Source organism: Eriocheir sinensis, chromosome 54 (genome assembly GCF_024679095.1).
Source record: "Eriocheir sinensis breed Jianghai 21 chromosome 54, ASM2467909v1, whole genome shotgun sequence".
In the NCBI taxonomy this organism is placed as follows: Eukaryota; Metazoa; Arthropoda; class Malacostraca; order Decapoda; family Varunidae; genus Eriocheir; species Eriocheir sinensis.
Genome location: NC_066562.1, coordinates 7643408 through 7665397, shown reverse-complemented (window position 1 = coordinate 7665397; position 21990 = coordinate 7643408). Strand labels below are relative to the sequence as shown.

The 21990-nt window shown below is 42.4% G+C and overlaps 2 protein-coding genes across 14 annotated transcripts in view; one reads left to right on the top strand and one right to left on the bottom strand.

Moving 5' to 3' along the window:
- Positions 1-4890, bottom strand: part of LOC126983694 (protein lethal(2)essential for life-like) — a 28069-nt gene extending 23179 nt beyond the window's left edge. For all 7 annotated transcript variants that reach the window (XR_007736146.1, XM_050836725.1, XM_050836726.1 and 4 more), the window contains exon 1: positions 4778-4890. The gene's annotated coding sequence lies outside the window, so the exon portion shown is untranslated. The remainder of the gene's footprint in view (positions 1-4777) is intronic.
- A 4541-nt stretch (positions 4891-9431) lies between these two features.
- The window catches only part of LOC126983689 (alpha-(1,3)-fucosyltransferase C-like), a 72602-nt gene continuing 60043 nt past the window's right edge, over positions 9432-21990 (top strand). For 6 of the 7 annotated variants that reach the window (XR_007736141.1, XR_007736139.1, XR_007736137.1 and 3 more), the window contains exon 1: positions 9432-9494. Coding sequence is in view for 2 of the 7 variants with exons in the window: in XM_050836718.1 (XP_050692675.1) it covers positions 9462-9494 (33 nt within the window). In the remaining 5 variants the exon portion in view is untranslated. The remainder of the gene's footprint in view (positions 9495-21990) is intronic. The other variant, XM_050836721.1, reaches the window with a different exon arrangement.

Sequence of the window (21990 nt, the reverse complement as noted above, 5' to 3'; positions counted from 1 at the left end):
CACCCCATCTTCTCCCCATCCCTCAGCACAGCCTCCCCATCATCCATATTCATCCCATCACCTTCCCATCATCAGTATTCCCTTCACATGCTTCACCTGTCTACCTGTGACCTGAGAATGGACTAATTACGTGTTCTAATTAGTGACCTTACCTGACACGCACTGATTGATTTTCTTTTCGAGCTTCGGAGACTAGGCAAAGGTGCAGGTCTGGAGCATTTATTGAATTTTGTGCCTATATAATAGTTTACTTACAAGTGACATATTTTAAGTCGACGGAGTGGAGTTAGAATCTTTATTAAATTTTATGTGAGGAAATTGTTTATGGTAGCGAGGGAAATTTAAGTAAGCAGGAAACTTATTTATATCACTGCTTTTTGACAGGTGGACGACTGTTTTGGGTAGGTAAGGACAAGGATAGGACACGAGGGAGAAGGAAAGGAAGGTAGGAAGGAAGGAAGGAAGGAAGGAAAAAAAAGCAGAAAGAAAGCAATTGAGGAATGAAAAGAGAAAAGTGAGATATAGAAAGTAAAGTTGGAAGAAAAGGAAAAAAAACAAAGCAACCAAGAAATGAATAGAGGGAAAAGTAGGATATATATAGAAAGAAAGTAAAGGAGGAAGAAAGGAGAAAAAAAGAGAAAGCAACCAAGAAATAGCAAATGAAAAGTGGGATACAGAAAGACAGTTAAGGAGGAAGGAGGGAAAAAATCATAAAGGAATTAGAAAGGGAAAAAAGGAAGGAGAGAGAGGAAAGAATAAAGTGTGTGCGTGTGTGTGTGTGTGTGTGGGAGCGCCAACTCGATCATCTAGTATTAGGTGTCTGGCTGCTGTCCTTGTCTGTGTCCTGTGGTGGTGGTGGTGGTGGTGGCGGCGGCGGCGGTGGCGGTGGCGTATTTGTATGAACAGATGAGAGAATAAATAATAATTAACTCTTGCATAAGGAAGTTGGACAGCACAGAGATGGACATGAGTAAAAAGGCTAATAATTGTTTACCAGCGAAAGTGATGAGAGAGTGTGGGATGCAGTTAAACCCCTGCATTATTAAGTGGGACAGCATAGATATGAGCTTGAGTAGTCTAATAACTGTGTACCAGAGAAAGGGATGAGAGAGTGGAATGCTGTTTAACTCTTGCATTACGAAGTGGGACAGCATGAGTTTTAGTAGAGAATTGTATGTTAATTTACCAGCGAAAGGGATGAGTGTGTGTGGGATGCTGTTAAACCCTTGCATTAGAAAGTGGGACAGTCCTTTTAAGTGCAAACAAAAGGAAGGTGTTGAAATATGTAATAGAAGAGCAAGATGAAGCAAAAGAAAGGGAGGAAGGAATAGGTGATAATTAAAGAGGGTGAAAGATAACTGAGGAGAGACAGAGAGAGGAGGAGGAGAAAGAAAGGAGGAATGAATATTGAGGAAATGAGTAGAATTGGTGGAGAGGAGGAGGAGGAGGAGGAGGAGGAGGAGGAGAAGAAGAAGAATAGGTGGAGAAAAGAGACCAAATTCCTGTTTTCTATTTATACAAAGCCTTGACTCCCTCGTCTTGAGTACACACACACACACACACACACACACACACACACACACACACACACACACACACACACACACACACACACACACACACACACACACACACACAGATAAAGAAATGGATATAAAAAAAAAAAAAATCATATAACGAACATTAGCAAACTAGTCCACCACCACCACCACCACCACCACCAGGTAGCTCAGGTATGCTCCGAGGACAGGTGGCGCCTCATTAATATTAGAGAGAGGACAGGTGCGTAGCCGGGCAGGTGAGGAGACAGGTAGGCAGGTTATAGGTATGGGGAGGAGAGTTCAGTGGGTATATAGGGAGAGAAGGAGAGGTAGAGTGTATTAAGTAGATTGAGAGTAGGTACAGATATGATGTATGTAGGTAGGTAGGAAGGTATGGAATGAAGGTAGCGATGATAATTAATACAGGTAAAAGGAGGCTGTCATGTGAGTATAAAAACAGGGAGAGGTCAGATGTGGTAGGAATCAATCAGGTAAAAAGGACAGGAAGAAAGGATATGAAGGAGGGATATAAGAGAAGGAAGGAAGGGAGGAAGAAGAGGAGGGAAGAGAGAAAAGGAAGGAGAAAGTAAAGAACGAAGAGGGAGGAAAGGAAAGTCGTGAAAGGAGGAGAAAAGGAAGTCGGAGGAAGGGAAAGATGTGAAGAAGGAAAATGAAGACAATTCGATAAAAAAAAAATCAGAAAGGGGACGAGAGAAGGGAAGATTTAGACAAAGAAGGCTAAAAAGAAATAAAAAAAGGAAGGAAGGAATAGGGAATAAGGGAAGAAAAGGGAAAGAAAAATGTTAGGCAAGTTAGGAGAGAGAGCAGATCGTGGAACACATCAGCAGGCGGAACACGTCAGCAGATCAGTAGGAAAATATGGACGTCTTCTTGGAGGCTTACAATTAGAACCAGGAACACACAGGACAGAAAAGGGGAGGTGAAGAGAACATGACGCAAACGAGTACAAGACACGTAGGCAGGCAAGTAGAAAAGGAATGACCGCAAAACCAAATCGAAAACAAGCACGTAACTCTCTGCTCCTGGACGTTTATGCAAGTAGGGAAAACAAATATCAGTGCTTGTGTTAGAGGCTGATTGATGCTCGCCACACCTCGTAAAACTTAAACAAAACTGCAGTAAATGAATGTTATATAAGAAAGACGGTATGAAACAGAAGGGGGACAGGTATATGAGAAACAGAAGGTATGGAACAGAAGGGGACAGGTAAAGAAGTACAGGTAAATATACAGAAAAGCGAAAGTAAGAGTAATTAAGAGAAAGTGAAGAAGGAAAGTGAGGGCAACTAGATAAAAGAATGAAGTAGAGAGGAAATCAGAGAGGAAAGAAGGGAAAGGTATAGAGAAAGAAGGCTAGCAAGAAAAGAAAGAAAAAAGGGAAGAAAGGCTATGGAAAGAAAAGAAAAAAATGAAAGTAAGGAAGAGTAAAGAAGTGAGGAAGGAAAGTGAGGGAAACTAGATAAAAGAATGAGGAAGAGAGGAAATCAGAGAGGAAAGAAGGGAAAGGTATAGAGAAAGAAGGCTAGCAAGAAAAGGAAGAAAGGAGAAAGGGAAGGAAGATAAGAAAGAGGACGAAAAGATCAAGAAGTGAGTAAGGAAGAGTAGAGTGAAGTGGAGACATATAATACAGGTAAATAGGGGTAAAAGAAAGGAAGGTGTAGAGAAAGAAATATACGGAGAAAAGGAAGAAAGGAGAAAAGGGAAGGAAAGATAAAGAAGTAAGGGAGAGTGAAGTGAAGGGCAGACACAATACAGGTAAATAAGGGTAAAAGAAAGGAAGAGTAAGGGAGTAGACAGGTGACAGAAGTAAACGAAAGTAAGAGTAAGGTAGACAGGTGAACACAGGGAAAAGAAATTAAGGTAGAGAGGTATATATAGGTGAATACAGGTAAATAAAAGTGAACAGAGGTAAATGAAAGTAAGAGTAAAGTAGACAGGTGAACACAGGTAAAAGAAAGTAAAAGTAGGTAGACAGGTGATCACAGGTAAAAAAGTAAATGTAAGGAAGTAGACAGGTAAAAACAGGTAAGCACAGGTAAACGAAAGTAAAAGTAGGTAGGCAGGTGAACACTGGTAAAAGAAAGTAAGTGTAAGGGAGTAGACAGGTAAACACAGGTGCACACGGATGTATACACCTGGCGCGGGTTCAGGTAAACAATTCCACGTCCTTGATAGTAAGTGCAGAACACTACAACGCCAAGAACAAGGACGGTGACTCACTCCCTTCCACACACCTGATTATAGATATTTTTGTAACCATCATCCAACACTACACGCCTGACATTCCAACACTACACACCTGACTCATTCCAACACTACACACCTGACTCATTCCAACACTACACACCTGACTCATTCCAACACTACACACCTGACTCATTCCAACACTACACACCTGACTCACTCCCTTGCACACACCTGATTCATTCCCCCAGACACAAATACTTTTTAATGCAACAGTAATGGGTACTTTTGCAACACTGGCATCCAACCCTTACACACCTGACATTCCAACACTACACACCTGACTCACTTTTCCCAAACCCTCCCAATCAGGATGTTTTATGCCGCAGATAAGACATATTTTAACAACTAATTATGATTCATACCTGCCATTCCAACACAGTACATACCTATACATACATACATACATACATACAGACACACCTCACCCCCCTCAGACACTCCCAAGGTATAATTAAAGTGATTTATGCTTCACCTGTCTTGTACCTTTGTTCTGTTTCACCTGTACTTGTAAATTACCTGTATTCGTGGAAGCAGAGGACAGATACAAGTACATGACACGTTCTTGACCCTCGGGAACACGTACGAGAGGATTGTATTGTGTGGTTTAGTGGGAAAACTTGTACACACACACACACACACACACACACACACACACACACACACACACACACACACACACACACACACACGTAACATTACCCTTCTTTCTCTTTCCTTTCCTCGCTTTCCTTTCCTTCTTCCTCTCTCTATCTCTCTTCTCTTCTTCGTTTCCCAACCTATCTTCCCCTTTCTTCCCATCTATTTCTTCTCTTTCTATCTCTCCTTTCTTTATCTGTCTACTTTTCTTTCTTTTCATCTTTCTTATATTCTATTACACATTCTCTCCCTTCCCTACACACACACACACACACACACACACACACACACACACACACACACACACACACACACACACACACGGTTACTCACAGGACGGAGCGGCGCGGGGGGCGTACGTTAACTCGTATGTGTGAACGGACCGACTGAGCTGGCAGCCGCGTGTGCACCGGGGGATATAAGTGGCCTGTGTGTGTGTGTGTGTGTGTGTGAAGACTTTCTCACTCCTCACCTCTTCTGTTTTTTTTTTCTATTTCTCTTCTTTCTCGTTTTTGTTTGCTTTCTCAGTCTTATTTTTTTTTATTTGTTTTACTTTGTTTTTTTTGCTTGTTTTTTGTTTGTTTCTTATTCTTCCTCCTTCTCCTCCTCGTCTTCTTCTTCTTCTTCTTCCTCATTCGCTTCCTCATTTACTCTTTTTTTCCTTCTTTTAGTCATTTGTTTTTATTGATTGTCAATTTTTTTCTCACTTTCGCAAGCTTTTTTTTTTCTCTCTCTCTCTCTCTCTCTCTCTCTCTCTCTCTCTCTCTCTCTCTCTCTCTCTCTCTCTCTCTCACACACACACACGCTTCGTCTCTTTTCTTCCTGATTTTCTTTTTTTTATCTTTTCATTCATTGTTTTTTTTTTCTTCCATTTCTTCGTCGCAAATTTTCTCACCAGCTACGTCATGCATTTCTCTCTCTCTCTCTCTCTCTCTCTCTCTCTCCTAAGTGACAGTGGTTTCGAGAATAGTTATTTTTGTTGTCCTCTCCTCCTCCTCCTCCTCCTCCTGCAACGTTTCTTTTCCGGTGGTTTTTTTTTCTTCTTTTTTCGTCTTGTTTCCATAAAAGGCGCGAAACTATGTGCTATGTAGTCATTTTGGATTATTCAGCGTTCGTGGAAGAGGAGGTGGAGGTGGAGGTAAAGGTACGGCGGTCATAAGCAAGTGGAGGAGGAGGGAGAGGAGGAGGAGGAGGAGGAGGAGAAGGGTATGAAGGAGGAGGAGGAGAAGGGTATGAAGGAAGAGGAGGAGGAGGAGGAGGAGGAAGGTATGAAGGAGGATGAGGAGGAGGAGGGTATGAAGGGAGAGGCAGGATGGAGGCAAGTGTGGGAGGAGGAGGAGGAGGAGGATGAGGAGGAGGAGGAGGAGGAGGAGGAGGAGTGACGTAACGAAGACGTAGGTGATATGACGCAACAGGTGTATGTGCGTGTGTGTACGTGTGTGTGTGTGCGTGTGTGTGTCATTAACATATACACGACTATATAAAGACATAAGAAGCAAATGTTAAGCAAATAATAATAATAATAATAATAATAATAATAATAATAATAGTCAACGTTTATTGGTCGTATAAGAATAAAAACAAACTGTAAAGATGATATTTTGGCAGAGAAGAAGAAGAAGAAGAAGAAGAAGAAGAAGAAGAAGAAGAAGAAGAAGAAGAAGAAGAAGAGGAGGTGGAGGGTATATGTATGTACTGGGCGTTATGATGTCAGAGGAGGGGTGGGGGAGGAGGAGGAGGAGGAAGAGGAGGAGGAGGAGAGTAGGAGTGAGAGATGGAGAGAAAGGGAGAAGAGGGAGGGAGAGAAGGGAGGATAGCTTTGGAGGTTAAGGTGAAGGAGGAGGAGGAGGAGGAAGAGGAGGAGGAGGGCAAGTAGGAAGGAAAATTGGAAGTGGAGGAGAGAGAGAGAGAGAGAGAGAGAGAGAGAGAGAGAGAGAGAGAGAGAATGACGTCATGCCCGAAGGGAGAGAAAGAGAGAGTTGTGAAGTAGAGGATGAAGGAAAGTGTCTGGAAGAGAGGGAGAGATAGACGGAGGGAGGGAGAGGAAGGGAGAGAAGGTCAAAGGAAATGGAAAGAGAGAGAGAGAGAGAGAGAATGAAATGGTTTTAAAAATATATTAGTGACAAGGATCATATTTTCAAACGTTTCTGCTCTCTCTCTCTCTCTCTCTCTCTCTCTCTCTCACACACACACACACACACACACACACACACACACACACACATTCATATGATACGTCTTTGCTATAGGTTATGTTGGTAGCCCTTCCTTGGGTAGTGTTATGAGCATAGAGTTATAGACTAGAGGGATCAACTCCAATCTCTTTTTACGGTGAGAGGTGAAGCCACTGCCCCTGCCTTAACTCTGACGGATTTGCGGCCTTTCCATGATTCCAGATGTTTACACTCAACCACTATTAGCGAGACACCATTGTGATATTTTGGAAAACTGAGCCGATCTTCGTGTTGATGAGACATTGCTGCATATCGTGATCATAAATTTATTTCACTTGGGTATACCTACAATAAAATAATGAGGAAAATATATGGTAGTGTATAAACATTTTTGTTCACGTTTTTTGCTTCAACGCCTTGTCATTCGTGTACTTTTTATTGCATTAGATTTTCGTTTACAGTTTCAAATTAGGCACATTTTTCCGACTCAGATGGTATATGACATGTACCAAAGTAACAATAATTAGTGGGTAAAAAATGGACAAGAAAATAACAAGTCTATCTGACACAGGATCGCCGAGGCGCTGGTAACTTGATAATAGCAAAAGCAGACAAACTATTTTTTATGATGTTAAATTTCTTGTCTCGCCATCCGTCACCCGAAGATGGCCGCCAGTTGCTTCAAAATCCAGGCTCTGGGACCCCTCTATGTATATAACTCTGTGGTTATGAGCCTAGTGATAGTTTGACAAGGCTTTAGTAGAGGTTGTGTTAGCAGTGTTTCCATGGGTAGTGTTATGAGCCTAGTGATAGTTTGACAAGGCTTTAGTAGAGGTTGTGTTAGCAGTGTTTCCAAGGGTAGTGTTATGAGCCTAGTGATAGTTTGACAAGGCTTTGCTAGAGGTTATGTTAGCAGTATTTCCATGGGTAGTGTTATGAGCCAAGTGATAGTTTGACAAGGCTTTAGTAGAGGTTGTGTTAGCAGTGTTTCCATGGGTAGTGTTATGAGCCTAGTGATAGTTTGACAAGGCTTTAGTAGAGGTTGTGTTAGCAGTGTTTCCATGGGTAGTGTTATGAGCCTAGTGATAGTTTGACAAGGCTTTAGTAGAGGTTGTGTTAGCAGTGTTTCCATGGGTAGTGTTATGAGCCTAGTGATAGTTTGACAAGGCTTTGGTAGAGGTTGTGTTAGCAGTGTTTCCATGGGTAGTGTTATGAGCCTAGTGATAGTTTGACAAGGCTTTAGTAGAGGTCGTGTTAGCAGTGTTTCCATGGGTAGTGTTATGAGCCTAGTGATAGTTTGACAAGGCTTTGGTAGAGGTTGTGTTAGCAGTGTTTCCATGGGTAGTGTTATGAGCCTAGTGATAGTTTGACAAGGCTTTGGTAGAGGTTGTGTTAGCAGTGTTTCCATGGGTAGTGTTATGAGCCTAGTGATAGTTTGACAAGGCTTTAGTAGAGGTTGTGTTAGCAGTGTTTCCATGGGTAGTGTTATGAGCCTAGTGATAGTTTGACAAGGCTTTGGTAAAGGTTGTGTTAGCAGTGTTTCCATGGGTAGTGTTATGAGCCTAGTGATAGTTTGACAAGGCTTTGGTAGAGGTTGTGTTAGCAGTGTTTCCAAGGGTAGTGTTGTGAGCCTAGTGATAGTTTGACAAGGCTTTGGTAGAGGTTGTGTTAGCAGTGTTTCCATGGGTAGTGTTATGAGCCTAGTAATAGTTTGACAAGGCTTTGGTAGAGGTTGTGTTAGCAGTGTTTCCATGGGTAGTGTTATGAGCCTAGTGGTAGTTTGACAAGGCTTCCTCTGCACCGTGAACGTGAACAGCCATGAGAACCCGACTAATCCCTTTTGTAACCTTTGGAAATCATTCTTGTTGGAGCCGAAAGTGTGTGAGAAAACGGACCATTAATTTAGATACGGGTTTTGGCCACGTACAGGACTAGGGGAGTTTGTGTTCATGGCTGTAGGGAGAGTGAAGGAGGGAGAAGGGAAGGGAGAAAGGGAACGGGCTAAGAAGAAAGACCAGAGAGAAGAGGAAGGGAAAGGGAGAGTGAGGAGGGAGAGGAAAAGGGGACGGGGTAAGAGGAGGAAAGACCAGGGAGGGAGAGTAAGGAGGGAGAGAAGGGGGAAGGGAGAAGGGGGACGGGGTAAGAAGAGGAAGAGGAAGGGAGAGGAAGGAGGGAGAGAAGGGGGACGGGGTAAGGGGAGGGAAGAGGAAGGGGGAGGGAGAGAAGAAGGGAGAAGGGAGAGGAGGTAAGAGGAGGAAATACCTGAGGGAAGAGGAATGGGAAGGGGAAGGGAGGGGGGAAGGGGGAAGAGAGGAGGGGAGGGGAAGAAGGACTGTGAAGAAAATGGGATAAGTTTTGGATTTTCCGAGTCAAACTATCCTAAAAAAAAAGTTGTATAAGAAAATCAACAAAACCAAATAGTCACCCCTTGAAAAACGGGTAAAAACAAACCAGCCACATTGCTTACTAAACACTATAGACGTTTAATAAGACAAGAGTAAAACTATAGATACATTGGGCTTCTCTATGGATTGAGTGCTAGAGAGTGCATGGTCGACTGGGCTACTGCTGGGCTACCTTTTAAGGGGTGACGAGCATATTATAAAGGATACTTATAATTCCTTAATACCTTTATGGTGACGAGGGTTATTAATGATAAGAGAACTGGTGATCGATTGGGCTAGTGTGGGCTACTCTATGGTGTGTGTGTGTGCGTGTGTGTGTGTGTAGTGTGAGAGTGTTGGCAACGAGGACTTAGTAAACAAAACACACATACGCACACACACACACATACGCACACGGTTCCGCCCGCCCGCGCACACACACAAACACACACACACACCATGGGGACCTCGCCTGATACACATGTTAGGAAGGTAAGCTCTCCTCTCTTCTCTCTCCTCCCCTCTTTACTCTCTTTTCTCTCTCTCCTCTCCCTCTCTCTTTTTCCTCTCCTCTCCTTCTCCTCTCTTATCTTATCTTCGTTATTTGCATCGTTCTTTTATTATTTTTTTCCTTTGTTTTCATCTTTTTCGTTAGTGCATGTATCGTTTTTCTTCTCTCTCTCTCTCTCTCTCTCTCTCTTCCCGTCTTCTTTCCTATTTTGTTTTTATTTTCTTCCTCTTTTTCGTAATCTTCTTCTCTCTTCTGTTTCCTCTTCTCTCTCCTTTTCTCTCTCCTTCTCTTTTCTTCATTATGACTGTTCTTGTTGTTTCGTAATTTCTTCATCTTTTTCGTCTATTCTCTCTTCTCTCTCTTTCTCTTCTCTTCTCTATCATTTTTCCTCCGTACTTCTTCATCTTTTTTCGTATATATATTTACTTTCGTTTCTCTCCTCTCCTTTTGTTTCTCTTCCTCTTCTCTTGTCTTTTATTTTATCGTTTTCTCCACGTACTTAAGTGAAATTAAGTGAAGGTAAGTGTAGGTTAAGTGTAAGGTAAGTGTTTTATGTATACCAATGTTTAGAGGTAAGAGAAAAAAGTGCCGTGCTAGAAAAAGGTAAATTGGGTAAGGTTTTAGGGTAAGGTTTGGACAAGGTTGCTATAGGTAATGTGCATGTGTTTGTGTGTTAGTGTGTGTGTGTGTGGGAGGGAGGGAGGAAGGAAGGAAGGGAGGTAGGTAGGTCAGGAAGGGAGGAGCAGGAAGAGAGAGGAGGGAGAAATGAATGGGTTATAAATAGTTGATGGAGGAGGAGGAGGAGGAGGAAGGGGAAGGTAAAAATTGAAGGGAAGAAAGAATAGCGAAGATATGGGTAAGAATGCAGGGAGAAAGGAAATTGGTAAGGAAGGAAGAAAGGAAAGAAGGAATATTGAAAGAAGGAAGCAAGGAAAGAAGGAAAACACGAAGGACTGAAGGAGGAAGGGAGTGATAAGAAGAGGGAAGAAGGAAGGGAGCAACGGAGAAGGGAAGGGAAAGGAAAATCATGATCGGGAGATGAAGGAAAAAAGGACAAAAAAAGGAAAAAGTGAGATAAAGGAATGAAAAAAATATGAAAAAAATGAAGGAAGAAATGAAGGAGGAAGAAGAGGGAAGAAGGAAGGAAGAGAGGAAGGGAGAAGGGAAGGGAAGAAGGTAAATCATGATAGGGAGATGAAGGAAAAAAGGACAAAAAAAAGGAAAAATTGAGAAAAAGGAATAAAAAAATGAAGGAAGAAATGAAGGAAAGTAAAGAACGGGTCAAGGAGGGAGGGAGGGAACGGTTTGGAGAGACTAAGGGAGGGAAGGGAGGTAAGGTAAGGTTAGTTAATTATTTAGGTCATGGGCAGGGAGCATAATATGAAGGTAAGGGAGGTTGTGTTTCTTCTAATTTGGTTAACAAAATTATTCATGGGGTGACTAATGTTATATGAAGCAATGATCGTTATAAAACTTAGCTTATTTTAATTCGTTTCTCCTCCTCCTCTTTCTCCTTCTCTTCTTTCTTGTCAGTCTCTCTTCCTCCTCTTTCTCTACCTCCTCTCTTTTTTCTCCATCTTTCTCCTCCTCTTCTTTCTCCTCCTCCTTTCTCCTCCTCTTTCTCTTCCTCCTCTTTCTCTTTCTCTTCTTTCTCCTCCTCCTCTTTCTCCTCCTCTTTTTTCTCCTCCTCCTTTTCTCCTCCTGTTCCCCTTTTCTCCTCCTTTCTTCATAAACTCATTAATTTGATCTCGAACTTTCATTAGCAAATAGAGGATATATATGTAGAGAACTAGTTATTATTAGTAGTATTAGTAGTATAGTATTAGTATTAGTAGTATTCATATTAGTATTAGTGATAGTATTGGTATTAGTATAAGTATTCGTATTAGTATTGGTATTTGTATTCATATTCGTATTGGTATTGGTATTTGTATTAGTATTAGTATTGGTATTAGTATCAGTTTCTGTATCAGTGTTAGTATTCGTATTCGTATAGTATTCCCATTATCATTTTCAAATCAATGTATCAAGTGTTTACAAGAAATCTTCATATATCAAGTAGTAGAGAGCGTTATGTTTTTTCGTTCACTGCCCAGAACCGGATACTCTACTCTGTCCTCCCATCCCCTTACCTCGCCCTCGGCATCCTTACAGTGGTGCCAACCGTTCATGTGTGTGTGCGTAGTTGGTCATGACTTCGATGCTGATTACAATGACGCAGCAACGTACGATTCGCACCTGTCAAGGCTGATGTTGCTTTCTTGTTCTGTGCTACGAGGAAATGAATTATGAAGGAAGGGAAGAGAAGAGAAGAGAAGGGAGGGAAGGAAGGGAAGGGAAGAGAAGGGAAGGAAGGGAAGGGAAGGGAAGAGAAGTGAAGGGAAGGAAGGGAAGGGAAGGAAGGGAAGTGAAGGGAAGGGAAGGAAGGGAAGATAAGTGAAGGGAAGGAAGGGAAGATAAGTGAAGGGAAGGAAGGGAAGATAAGTGAAGGGAAGGAAGGGAAGATAAGTGAAGGGAAGGAAGGGAAGATAAGTGAAGGGAAGGAAGGGAAGATAAGTGAAGGGAAGGAAGGGAAGATAAGTGAAGGGAAGGAAGGGAAGAGAAGTGAAGGGAAGGAAGGGAAGTGAAGGGAAGGAAGGGAAGAGAAGTGAAGGGAAGGAAGGGAAGAGAAGGGAAGGAAGGGAAGAGAAGAGAAGGGAAGGAAGGGAAGAGAAGTGAAGGGAAGGAAGGAAAGAGAAGTGAAGGGAAGGGAAGGAAGGGAAGGGAAGGAAGGGAAGAGAAGGGAAGGAAGGGAAGAGAAGTGAAGGGAAGGAAGGGAAGAGAAGTGAAGGGAAGGAAGGGAAGAGAAGTGAAGGGAAGGAAGGGAAGGGAAGGGAAGGGAAGGATAAGGAAAGGAAGGAAGGGAAGGAAGGGAAGAGAAGTGAAGGGAAGGAAGGGAAGAGAAGTGAAGGGAAGGAAGGGAAGAGAAGTGAAGGGAAGGAAGGGAAGAGAAGTGAAGGGAAGGAAGGGAAGATAAGTGAAGGGAAGGAAGGGAAGGATAAGGAAGGAAGGGAAGGATATGGAAAGGAAGGAAGGAAGGAAGTGAAGGAAGGAAGGAAGGAAGGAAAGGAAGGAAGAAGGAAGGAAGAGAAGGAAGGAAGGAAGGAAGAAGGAAGGAAGGGAAGTGAAGGAAGGGAAGGAAGGAAGATAAGAGAAGGAAGGAAGGAAGATAAGGAAGGGAAGGAAGGGAAGGATAAGGAAGGGAAGGAAGGAAGAAAGTGAAGGAAGGAAGGGAAGAAAAGTGAAGGGAAGGAAGGAAGAAAAGTGAAGGAAGGAAGGAAGAGAAGGGAGAGAAAGAAGAGTTGGAAGGAAGGAAGGAAGAGAAGGAAGGGAGAGAAGTGAAGGAAGAAGGAAGGAAGAGAAGAAAGGAAGGAACGGAAGTGAAGTGAAGGGAAGGAAGGGAAGAGAAGTGAAGGGAAGGAAGGGAAGAGAAGTGAGGGGAAGGAAAGGAAGTGAAGGGAAGGAAGGGAAGTGAAGGGAATGAAGGGAAGAGAAGGAAGAAAGGAAGGAAGTAAGGAAGGAAGGAAGGGAAGAAAGGAAGGAAGGAAGAAGAGAAGGAAGGAAGGAAGAAGAGAAGGAAGGAAGGGAAGAGAAGTGAAGGGAAGAGAAGTGAAGGGAAGGAAGGGAAGAGAAGAGAAGGGAAGGAAGGGAAGAGAAGTGAAGGGAAGGAAGGGAAGTGAAGGGAAGGAAGGGAAGAGAAGGGAAGGAAGGGAAGAGAAGTGAAGGGAAGGAAGGGAAGTGAAGGGAAGGAAGGGAAGTGAAGGGAAGGAAGGGAAGTGAAGGGAAGGAAGGGAAGTGAAGGGAAGGAAGGGAAGATAAGTGAAGGGAAGGAAGGGAAGAGAAGGGAAGGAAGGGAAGAGAAAGGAAGGAAGGGAAGAGAAAGGAAGGAAGGGAAGAGAAGGGAAGGGAAGGAAGGGAAGAGAAGTGAAGGGAAGGAAGGGAAGAGAAGTGAAGGGAAGGAAGGGAAGTGAAGGGAAGGAATGAAGAGAAGTGAGAAGGAAGGAAGGAAAAAAAGAGAAGGAAAGAAGGAAAAAAGAAGTGAAGGAAGGGAAGGAAGGAAGGAAGGTTAAGGGGGAAACTCTTCTTCCTCTTCCTCTTCCTCTTCCTCTTCCTCTTCCTCCTCTTCCTCTTCCTCCTCTTCCTCTTCCTCTTCCTCCTCTTCCTCCTCTTCCTCTTCCTCCTCTTCCTCCTCTTCCTCTTCCTCTTCCTCCTCTTCCTCTTCCTCCTCTTCCTCTTCCTCCTCTGATGTAATTCTCGACTTCTCAGATAATTTAAATATTTTTCTCACCTGCAATTCACCTGTTCGCTTTACCTCTCCCCCCTTTCCTCCCTTTCTCTCTCTCCCTCCCTTTCTTCTTTCCTCCCTCCCTCTCTCCCTTTCTCCCTTTCTCGTTCCGTTTCTTCTTCGCCTATACCTCTCCCTTTCCTCCCTTTCTCCCTTATTTATCCTATTATTTTCTTTTTTTACTTGCTTCTTGTTATTCTTACTACTACTACTACTACTACTACTACTACTACTACTATTACTACTACTATTACTACTACTACTACTACTACTACTACTACTACTACTACTACTACTACTACTACTACTACTACTACTACTACTACTATTACTACTACTACTATTACTACTACTATTACTACTACTACTATTACTACTACTACTATTACTACTACTATTACTACTACTATTACTACTACTACTACTACTACTACTACTATTACTACTACTACTATACTACCACGGGCCTCCATCTATTAGAGTTGCGTTGTGAGCGGTATATTTTCTCATATCCTTTCACAAAGCAATTCATTGGCCCCAATCGCCAAATGACTGGTCAGACAACCATCTTTATTTAATATTGCAAACTTTACTAAACATTTTATTTTTAAGCTAACAGAGCTTGTGGTTGATACGACTATCAACCACCGTCGCCTCAAAGTCCAGGTCAGCAATGCGGGTGGTTTTGGGTGCAGGTGACCTGGTTCCTCTCAGGCAGACCAAGGCTGACCTCAGGAGGGAGAAGGACAGCCTGCATCTCATCCAGGCGACCACACTGCTTCTTGGCTGTTGTTTCTTATCCGCCAGTGTTTCGGCGAGTCTTGCGTAGAAGCTCTGCGCCCTTGGTCACATCACTACTGCCGTCGTGAATACTACCGGGGTGAAGGAGCCCTGGTCCACATTCTGTATTCTTTCTTCATATGCTCTGTTCTTCTCTTGTTCGTTTCTTCTGTGGGCTGCATCAAGGGTCAGGTCTCTGTGGCAATGGGCCATGGGATCAAAGATCCTTATGTCAAAATATGCCCTTTGTCCACGAGTCCAAAACCCTCTGGCGCTAACATCCACTCGTGCTTCGTTCGAAACATTAGCGGTGCGTCTGGCGAGGTGTTCGCCTTGCAGAGGGAGCAGCATGGATTCCACAGTCACGTCGTGGCAGACTTCTTTCAGCATCTGAGCTGTTACGTCTCTTACTTCATCATGTCTCATGCAGACGAAACCTCCTCTCTTGCATGTCATGGCATGATTTTGGTTGAAGGGTGAGCCACATTTACACGTGTTTGGGAGCCCATCCACTGGCCAGCCATACCTGAGGGCAAGGGCATCAGTAAATTCTTTTTTGTTTAAGTTGAAGCCTTTTGCCCTGATAGGTAGTGTGGTTAGCCATTTTGAAGCGCCCACTTCCTGTGCAATATCTGTCCTCCTCCTTGTGTCTTCTGGGAGTTCTCTCATTAGGTCACTCAGAGTGTCTCTCTGTTTTCCGTCTCTGTTTTTGGAGATTTCATTCCTTAGTGACCTAATATCTTGAGGGTTGTCTACTATTACCACCACTACTACTACTACTATTACTACTACTACTACTACTACTATTACTACTACATAAATGATACCTCCACCCATGTTTATTTTCCCGACGCATAATCATGGAGGGCTCCATAGCTTGGAGGTCATTAGCCCCAACTCTGTTCGCTAATGACTGTGGCATCCAACCATATCACTAATACTACCTGACACTAAATCACCTATCATCTATTACGTCTAGATCCCCCTTTCCTTCCCTACTCAAGTCACTCCCGACCCACCCTAATGTCACTCTCCACCACTGTGGCTTCATAGTCCATATTGGAGATGGTGGTGGCTTTTGGGCCAGAGTGTCTGGTGCCCCTGAGACATAGGATGGCCGACCTGAGCAGGGAGAACGAGAGGCGACACCTCATCCAGGCGACAACGTGGCTCCTTGGCTGTTGCTTCTTTTCTGAGATTAGTTCCGCGAGGCGTGTAGAAGCATTGGGCCCTTGGACCCATCCCGCCGGATGTGGTGAAGACGAGGGGGTGAAGCTGCCCTGATCCACATGTTGGATTCTTTCACCGTATGCCCTTGTCTTCTCCTGCTCGTTCCTGTGGTGGGCGGCTTGCAGGCAGCTCACGGTGACAGGCAGCCATCGGGTCGAATATGCGGATGTCCATGAACGCCCGCTGTCCGCGCACCCAGAATCCGCGGGCACTTACATCAACCCGTGCCTCCTGTGAGGTATTGGCTGTCCTGTATCGAAGGTGTTCGCCGTCCAGGGAAGCAGTGCCGGCTCGGTAGTGACGTCTTGGCATACCTCCCAAGCATGCTGGCTGTCAGATCCTCACTTCATCGTGTCGAATACAGACGAATCCTCCTTTTACATGTCATGGTGTGGGTGACATCATTTGGTGATCCACATGCACAGAGATCAGGCAGTCCCTCAATCGGCCAGCCATATCTCAGAGCAATGGCGTCGACAAATTCTTGTTTGTTAAGGCTGAAGCCCTTTGCTCTGATTGGTAATGACGTTAGCCCGTTAGAGGCGCCTGCCTCCTGTGCTGTGTGTATTGTTCTACCCATTTCTGTGGACAGGTGTTGTGTAAGACGGTCCAGCTGTCTTTTTGGGCCTGTTGCCTTTCTTCTGAGATTTTCTTTTAATATCTCTTATTTCTGTTTGGTCTATCTCGCCCTCTGCCTCCTGAGCGATGATCCTGTTGATGAGTGACCTGGTAAGGCTGATGGAGTTTTGGTTCTCCTTATCTGCCAGCTTCTCAGGGTTGGTGATCCCCATCCCACCCAGTCTTGGGGAAGTGCTAGCATATCTCTCTTCCTCCCCAAAGCATGATATTTCACCAGCGCCGGCAAGAATACATTCTTGACGGCATTTTCCAGTGGTCGGAGAGTGGACTGATGCCGGGATGGTGCGCATCAGGAACGTCCACCGATGTTGGATGTTGGTGTACGCTGAATAGGCAGCGTGTGGCTCAGTCTTGGCAATGGCAGACAAAGCTTCTATTTCCTTCACCCATTCAGCTACTTTGTCTCCCACGTACTCCTTCTTATATACCTCTGTCCCGATCACTGCACCTAAGTGTCGTTGTCCGTCTTTTGTCACAATGACGCCACTTCCTCTAAAAGTTTCTGCGGCATGGTCATAATGTTCAGGTTTGACAATAAGGACAGACTTGGTGGCTACTACTACTACTACTATTACTACTACTACTACTACTATTACTACTACTACTACTACTACTACTACTACTACTACTACTATTACTACTACTACTATTACTACTATTACTACTACTACTACTACTACTACTACTACTACTACTACTACTACTACTACTACTACTACTACTACTACTACTACTACTACTACTACTACTACTACTACTACTACTACTACTACTACTACTACTAATAATAATAATAATAATAATAATAATAATAATAATAATAATAATAATACTACTACTACTACTACTACTACTACTACTACTACTACTACTACTACTAACTTTTTTCTTCATATTAACTTTCTTTCCTTCTCTCCATTCTTTCTTCTCTTTCTTCCTCCCTCCCTCTTACCTCTTCCTTTCCTCCTCCTCCTCCTCTTTCTCTTCTTCCTCTTCCTCCTCTTTCTCCTCTCCATCTCCTCTTCGTTTTTATTTTTATTTTATTTTTCAGTCTTTATCATTTATTTTGTAAGGTCTCTCTCTCTCTCTCTCTCTCTCTCTCTCTCTCTCGCACACGTTCCGCGGTCAAGCAGTCGACCACTTGCACGCATTCTTTTTTTTTTTCTTTTTTTGCTTACTTGAGGGAGCATCACTTTCTCCTCCTCTTCTTCCTCCTCCTCCTCCTCCTCCTCCTCCTCCTCCTCCTCCTCCTCCGTCAGTGGTACATTTTCTCCCTCCAAGGATGATTGATAATGTGAGAGAGAGAGAGAGAGAGAGAGAGAGAGAGAGAGAGAGAGAGAGAGAGAGAGAGAGAGAGAGAGAGAGAGAGAGAGAGACAGCAGAGAGAAGGAAAAAAAGGAAGGAGAAGAAACAGACAACAATAAACAAACGAAAAATTAAAGGAAAAAGAAGACGCAGAAGAAAAAAATAAGTTAAAGAATTAAGGAGAAGAAGAAAAAGAAAGCAATAAATTAGAAGGAAACAGAAGTAAAAGAGAAAAGAAAGAAGACGAAAGAGATGAAGAAACAGAAAAAGAAAGAAAAAAAAACAAGAAAACAATGAGAAAGAAAAAGAATAAAGACAAAACATAAGAAGACGAAGAAACAGAAGAAGAAAAATAATAAAGAAAAAAAAAAGCTAAAATAATAAAATAAAATAAAATGTAAAAGTTAGATCTCAGGTGAGTCTTTAATTAATTAGCGAGCCACGACTCTTTACCTTCCCCGGCCAGGTGTAAATAAACCGAGACAAGTGAGGTAAACAGCGAGACTTACCTGCGGATTACACCTGGCAGAGTAATTAAGGCTTTCGCAACGCCCGATTAAGGCCCGAGGAGGAAGAAAAATTGTGCACGAGACAAATTGGAAAGGAAAAAAAGTACCCGTGACGATGAAAAAGATAAAAAAGTAACTAAGGAAAAAAGAACATAAGAACAAAGAACATAAGAACGTTAGGAGTCTGCAAGAGGCGGTTGGTCTATACAAGGCAGCTCCTGTACACTCAACCTCACCTTACCTCACCATCCATGGCTTTATCTAACCTCTTCTTGAATGTATCTATGGTATTGGCACCCACAACATGACCCCCAAGCCTGTTCCACTCATCCACCACTCTTGTTAGTAAACTAATTCTTGCCTATGTCTTTGTTGAATCTGAATTTGTCTAACTTAAAACCATTGCTACGCGTCCTACCTGGCACTTTTACTATCAAAATCTTATTGACATCCCCTTCATTAAAGCCCTTCATCCATTTATAGACCTCGATCAAGTCTCCTCGCAACCTTCGCCTTTCTAGAGAGTGTAGATTTAAATGCTTCAGTCTGTCTTCATAAGGCAAGTTTCTCACCCCCTGAATCATCTTTGTCATGAACGGAAAAAAAAAGTACCTAATATTTTACTGGTAAAAAAAAAAGATGAAAAAGCAGTTAAAAATATTTGGAAGGAAAACAGATTAAGGAAAGTGTTGAAAAATATAGGAAAAGGATTTGTTGATCGCTACGAAAACTTATTGAATTTATTGTTAAAGATATAATTTGTACCTCTATCTCTCCCTCCTCCCCTCTCTCCCTCCTCCCCTCTCCCTCCTCCCCTCTCAGTCTCTCCCCCTTCCAATGTCTCTCTCTCCCACTCTCCCCCTCCTTTCCCTTCCTTTTCCCTCTCTCTCTCTCTCTCTCTCTCCCTCCCCTTTCGCCATCCCCCCCACCACCCACACACACACACACACACACACACACACACACACACACACACACACACACACACACACACACACACACCACCACCACCACCATCATCATCACTATCACCATCATAAGGCCGTGGGTTCATCTTCATCTCACCACCACAATCACCACCATCACCACCCCTAGGAAATATGACCGCGGGAAAAGATGGGGAACATTCTCTCTCTCTCTCTCTCTCTCTCTCTCTCTCTCTCTCTCTCTCTCTCTCTCTCTCTCTCTCTCTCTCTCTCTCTCTCTCTCTCTCTCTCTCTCTCTCTCTCTCTCTCTCTCTCTCTCTCTCTCTCTCTCTCTCTCTCGCATTCATCTCAAAACGTCAGAAAAAGAAAAAACAAAAATTCCCGAGCGTGAAAAATTAAACTGACATCTTTTCTCCGTTTTTCTTTTCCTTTCTTATTTTCTTTTCTTATTTTTCTTTTTTTTTTTTGCTCATTCATCACCATCTTGCGTCTCTTCCCTTCTTCTTTATTTGGCTTTCCTAGTTTTCAGATTTTCCTTCATTTCTTTATTAATTTTTTTGTTTCTTCTTGTCCTTGTTCTTCTGTAATCCTGTTTTTGTTATTGTTCTTGTTTTTCTTTTTTTTCGGATTTTCTTATTTTTTTCAGTTTTCATTATTTTCTTGTTATTTATTCTTTATTTTTTGTTTATTACTCCTACTTTTTATTCATCTTTATTTCTCTTTATTCCTCTTTATTCCTCTTTATTAACCTGTATTCCTCTATTTCTCTTTATTTCTCTTTATTTCTCTTTATTCCTCTTTATCCGTCATTCATACTACTACTACTGCTACTACTACTGCTACTACTACTGCTACTATTGCTACTACTACTACTACTACTACTACTACTACCACCACCACCACTAATACCACTAATACCAATACTACCACCTACCACTATTACACCACCACCACTACCAATATCATTCTACTACTACTACTACTTCTACTACTACTACAACACTAAATAACCCCCAAATATTTTCATCCACATTCCCTTTCGTCCACTTCTCCACATTTCTCTCCTGTTGACTGTTTACCAAATCCTTTTCCACTTTTACTTTCCCCTCTCCCTTTTAACCTGTTTTTTTTTCTTTCATTTGCTTTCCATATCAAGAAGATTGAGTGTTTGTTAACCCACGTCCCGCCACGAGCACCTTGACCGGCGTGCGTGTGTGTGTGTGTGTGCGTGTGTGTGTGTGTGTGTGTGTGTGTGTGTGTGTGTGTGTGTGTGTGTGTGTGTGTGTTGAAAGACAGAGAGAGAGAGAGAGAGAGACCTAGTGTGTCACGTTTTTGGAAGGTCACCTAAGGAATGCCTCTCTCTCTCTCTCTCTCTTTCTTCAGCTTTTGGTCAGTACGAACTAGACTGTAAAATTGACAAACTCTTATTGCTCATTCAACACTTTTTCCTCATCTGCATATTTTCTCCCTCTTGCTGGAAGAAAAAAAAAAGAAAAAAAAAATAGGAAGAAAAGCAAAATAAAAGAAATAAAAGAAAAACACCAAATCTAGTTCTCAAAAACGTTTTCATCTCTAAAAATCGACGTCTTCGTTTCGGACTCTCAAAAGCACTAAATGTTAACTAAACCACTAAAGCACACTATATCTTATTCTCCCATATAATACGTAATGTTCTGCCTCGGCCTCTCACTCATTGTTAACTAAATCACTAAAGCTCACCATATATTATTCTCGCATTTAAAAACACACCCGTAATAGCGTTCTGTGTCGTTCTCCCAAATATAAACTATCTTCTTTAAATAAATAATAGATACCACACTACTAAAAAAAAAAGATTATGGTCTCAAGAAAACAAAAATAAAATCTGCACTTGTTTCACGTATCTTTCTTTTTTCTTTTTTTCAGACTTGTGTGTATTTGTGTCTTTTTTTACTGTCTGTATATGTTGTTTGTATCTGTGTTTCTGTTTGTCTGTGGTTGTATTATGTCTGCATTTGTGTCTATGTGCACTTATCTACATTCTCTCTCTCTCTCTCTCTCTCTCTCTCTCTCTCTCTCTCTCTCTCTCTCTCTCTCTCTCTCTCTCTCTCTCTCTCTCTCTCTCTCTCTCTCTCTCTCTCTCGCCCTCCCTCCCTCTCCCCCTTTGAAAACAGTCATTATCGTCTCCCAGCCAATGCCTCTCCCCTCTTTATCACGTTCCCGCCAGTCTGAAAGTGTTCCTGTTTTATGGCCGTGGGGGGGCGTCTGATCACCCCCCGGCCAGCAACTCTCATTTGCCGCCAGGTGCATTTCAGGTCTCTTTATTTTCTTTGAGGTTTATGATGCATTGGCTGTTATGTTTTCCTTATAATTCGATTTTAATTTTTTTCCTCGTCTGTTTTTTTTTTTTTAAAGATTTATGATGTTTTGGTCTTTGTTTTTTTTCCATGATTCGATTTTAAAGTTTTTTCGTTGTTTTATTTATATTTTTATTTATTTATTATTTATTTATTTATTTGTTTTTATTTATTTAGATTTATTACATTCCTTATTTCTGTGTGATTCGATTGTATTTTTTTTCCTCGTCTTCTATTTCTTAAGATTTATGATGTTTTTGGTCTTTATTTCTTCTTCACGATTTGATTTTAAAGTTTTTTCGTCATGTTTTATTTGCAAGGTTTAATATGTCGTGGCCTTCATTGCTGTGTGGCTCGACTTTATCTTTTATTCCATACATTCTATTTTTTTTACATGTGTTCAAGCTTTTGTTTCACTAGTCATTCTT